The following is a 4,031-nucleotide window of genomic DNA, read 5'->3' on the forward strand; positions in this document are numbered from 1 at the left end:
CAAACCCTCAACTGCCATTCTTGCAGCTGTACCAACGACGAAGATCTCCACAACACAGTTAAACATTTCTTCGATCTAGAGGAAGTCGCCACCAAGTCAACAATCATCCTCATGTCAGAGGAAGACAAGCGCGCTCAGAGGATTCTGGAAGAAACAACCGTAAGAATCGGGAATCGGTACGCAACGGGACTTTTGTGGAAGTTCGACCATATTAAGTTCCCGGATAGTTACTCGATGGCCCTCCGTCGATTACAGTGTCTCGAGAAGAGGATGGACAGAGATCCTAAATTACGCGAGAATCTTCGACGACAGCTCCTGGAATATCAGGAGAAAGGGTACACCCACCGTGCCACAGAGGCAGAATTGGCTAGCGCAGACAAAAACCGGATCTGGTACCTGCCACTCGGAGTGGTGGTGAATCCAAGAAAGCCTGAGAAGGTCCGTTTAATATGGGATGCTGCGGCTAAAGTGGGGGGAATATCTTTAAATTCCTTCCTACTAAAAGGACCAGATCAGCTGACGTCTTTGCCAGCAGTCCTGGTTCGATTCCGACAATTCATGGTGGCTGTTTCAGCGGACATCAAAGAGATGTTCCATCAAATACTGATGAGGTTGATGGACCGGCACTCCCTGCGGTTCCTTTGGCGTAGTGACCCTTCAAGTCCTCCAGAAATTTTCATGATGGATGTGGCAATTTTCGGATCTGCATGTTCCCCAGCGTCCGCACAATTCGTGAAAAATAAAAATGCGAAGGAGTTCGAAGATCAGTACCCCCGAGCAGTAGAGGGAATCATTAACAACCACTATGTGGACGACTCACTGGAGAGCTACGCCAGCGTGCACGAAGCAGTTCGCGTTTCCGAAGAGATGCGGATGATCCATGAGAACGGAGGATTTCAGCTGAGAAATTGGTTGTCAAACAGTGAAGAAGTGTTACATCGTCTTGGAGAAAAAAGAGCCCTCTGGTGGCAAGAATATAAGCCTAGACAGAAAGGAGTATGAACGAGTGCTGGGATTGCTGTGGTTAACGAAAGAGGATAAACTGTGCTTGTCCATGGAAGTACAACAATCAATTCAAAGGTTGATCAATGAAGGAGGAAGACCAACGAAAAGACAAGTACTAAAGTGCTTGATGGGTTTTTTCGATCCGTTAGGATTATGGAGCGTATTCCTCGTTCATGGAAAAATTCTTCTACAAGATGTTTGGCGGAGTGGTACCCAATGGGACGAGAAGATCAATGATGCAGCATTCGAACGTTGGAGGAAGTGGACAAACCTGTTCCAGAATATCCGTGAGATTCGAATCCCTCGTTGCTACTTCGAGAATGCGACTAACCAACATTATAAAAATCTACAGCTGCATATTTTCGTTGACGCTAGTGAAGCAGCATATTCAGCAGCAGCTTATTTCCGGATTACGAAACCGGATGGGCTTGTGGATTGCAGTCTGGTAGTGGCGAAGACAAAAGTGGCCCCACTGAAACCTTTATCAATACCACGATTGGAGCTGCAAGCTGCAGTACTGGGAGTTCGATTGATGCAGTTCGTCGAAGAAAGCCACACCGTGAAGGTCCAGCAACGTTTTCTCTGGAGTGATTCAGCCACTGTCTTGGCTTGGCTGCGTTCAGACCATCGGAGATATAAGCAGTTCGTAGCATGTCGTGTCGGAGAATTACTAACCGCATCGGACGTCCGTGAATGGCATTGGGTGCCATCGAAACATAACCCTGCAGATCTGGCCACTAAGTTGGGTAAAGGTTCCTGTGAAGATGTATCTCGTGTTTGGTTCAATGGACCAGGATTTTTGAAAGATCCGGAGTCGGAGTGGCCTCGCCAGAGGACCATAACAGTATCTACCGAAGAAGAGCTGCGCCCATGCCACGCACATTGCAAGATGTTCATACCCAAAATGGTGTTTGATCTCGAACGTTTTTCTCGTCTGTCCAGGCTGATAAGGTCTGCCGCATACGTCCATCGATGGATCGCTAACCGAAGGCGCAGAACTAAGGGAGAAGCGGTGTTCGTAGGACATTTGATATCGGAAGAGCTGCTAGAGGGACAACGAATGCTGATCCGTTTGGCACAGTGGCAGGTCTTCACAAATGAAATGGTGCTGTTGACACGTAACCATCAGAGCCCAGCAGCACAACAAATACAACTTGAAAAATCGAGTGAATTGTACAAGTTAACTCCCATGCTGGATGAATTCGGGATCCTGAGAATGGACGGGCGTATCACAGCAGCTCCGAACGTGAATGAAAGTGTAAAGTTTCCTATTATTCTTCCTAGGAAATACAGACTTACTTACCTGCTGTTGGACGATTACCATCGAAGATTTCGCCATTGTAATATGGAAACAGTGGTAAATGAGGTGCGCCAGCATTTCCACATTCCACAGCTAAGAGTGGCCGTGAAGCAGGTAGCGAAATCTTGTCAGTGGTGCAGAACATATAAGACGGAGCCGTGTATTCCTCGGATGGCTCCATTACCTGCGGCGCGAGTGACATCGTTTCAGAGACCGTTTACGAACACGGGCCTGGATCTCTTTGGACCACTACTGGTTAAGATTGGCAGGAGCAATACGAAGCGGTGGATTGCAGTTTTCACCTGCCTCACAATCCGTGCTGTCCACGTCGAGGTGGTGCATAGCCTAAGCACCAGATCATGTGTCGAGGCTATTCGGAGGTTCGTTGTCCGCCGTGGATCACCAGCAACGATATACTCGGATAACGGGACCAATTTTCGAGGAGCGAGCCGACTGCTGCAGGAACAGATCGAACAGCTAGCAACCACCTTCACTAGCAGTTCAACGAAATGGATTTTCATTCCCCCCGGCACTCCTCACATGGGGGGTGCATGGGAGCGCATGGTGCGCTCAATCAAAACGGCCATGGATGATGCTTACAGCATCCATGGAAAGCTGAATGACGAGACATTAGTTACATTGGTAGTAGAAGCGGAAGGAATCGTAAACAGCCGTCCACTAACATATTTGCCGATTTCGTCTGAGGAGAGCGAAGCATTGACTCCGAACCATTTTTTACTGGGAAGTTCAAGTGGAGTTCGCCAGCAAGCAGAAGCGGATGACTCTGTAGCAGTCTTGCAAGCGTCCTTTCATCAAATTCAACAACACCTGGATACGTTCTGGAGAAGATGGCTGCGAGAATATCTGCCGACCCTGAACAAACGTACGAAATGGTTTGGGGACGTAAAACCGGTAGCAGCAGGTGACTTGGTAGTGATCGTCGATGAGTCGACCAGAAACAGATGGGAGCGAGGTCGGATTCTTGAGGTCATTAGAGGAAGCGATGGGAGGATTCGTCAGGCTATAGTTCAAACTGCGAGGGGGTTGATTCGTAGATCTGTGGGTAAATTGGCAGTCTTGGAGGTAGATGGTGAAGGTAAAACTGAATCAGATGACCAGTGTTACGCGGGGGAGGATGTTGGTACTGGCAACACGGCTTCAGACGCTACAGTCGGGGCACATCGATTCGATATAAGACGTCAGAGTTACAAGGTCGAGAGGGAGAAGGAAAATCGCAAAGAGATGGAAGATTGATCGTTGGCTTTTCCGTCATGTCACAATTATTCTCGATAAAAATCTAATCAGCGTGAACGTGCTTTTTTAGAATTCAACTTAAAATCTAGAAGTGTCGATTACTTAAAAGTATACTTATATAGTTACAAACCATACAGTTTATACTTAAAACTAGTTGTGGAGTGAAAATTAAAATATTAAATCTATGCTAAATAGTGAGTAGACTAAAATAACTTAACCTATTGAGAACTTAACCTAGCTTTCTTAATTCTATGTAGCGCTTATAGTGCACGGAAACTAAAATTGAAATTGTGGGTTAGTTAAAACTTATCGCATACCGAATTTTGTAAGTAAAAATATGTACAACTTATGAACTATGTTAAAATGAAATTAAAATAAATTACAGCTAAAGCAACGTCAAAATAAAACGACCGTACACGTGACTGGCTAAAAGAAATCGGTGCAATTTCTATAACATAACCCAACAGTGCAA

General features: G+C 46.2%; 1 protein-coding gene across 1 annotated transcript; it reads left to right on the forward strand.

The window, feature by feature from the left end:
* Nucleotides 1-1,132: 1,132 nt before the first annotated feature.
* LOC129774551 (uncharacterized) lies at nt 1,133-3,559 on the forward strand. Its single transcript, XM_055778311.1, has one exon. It carries the CDS (start codon nt 1,133-1,135, stop codon nt 3,557-3,559), a length of 2,427 nt encoding a protein of 808 aa, XP_055634286.1.
* The last annotated feature ends 472 nt before the right edge of the window (nt 3,560-4,031 follow it).

This window comes from Toxorhynchites rutilus, chromosome 3 (genome assembly GCF_029784135.1).
Source record: "Toxorhynchites rutilus septentrionalis strain SRP chromosome 3, ASM2978413v1, whole genome shotgun sequence".
NCBI lineage: Eukaryota > Metazoa > Arthropoda > Insecta > Diptera > Culicidae > Toxorhynchites > Toxorhynchites rutilus.

Coding starts and splice junctions, on each gene's coding strand:
- LOC129774551 (XM_055778311.1), top strand. CDS start 1,133: ATGGGTTTTTTCGATCCGTTAGGATTATGGAGCGTATTCCTCGTTCAT.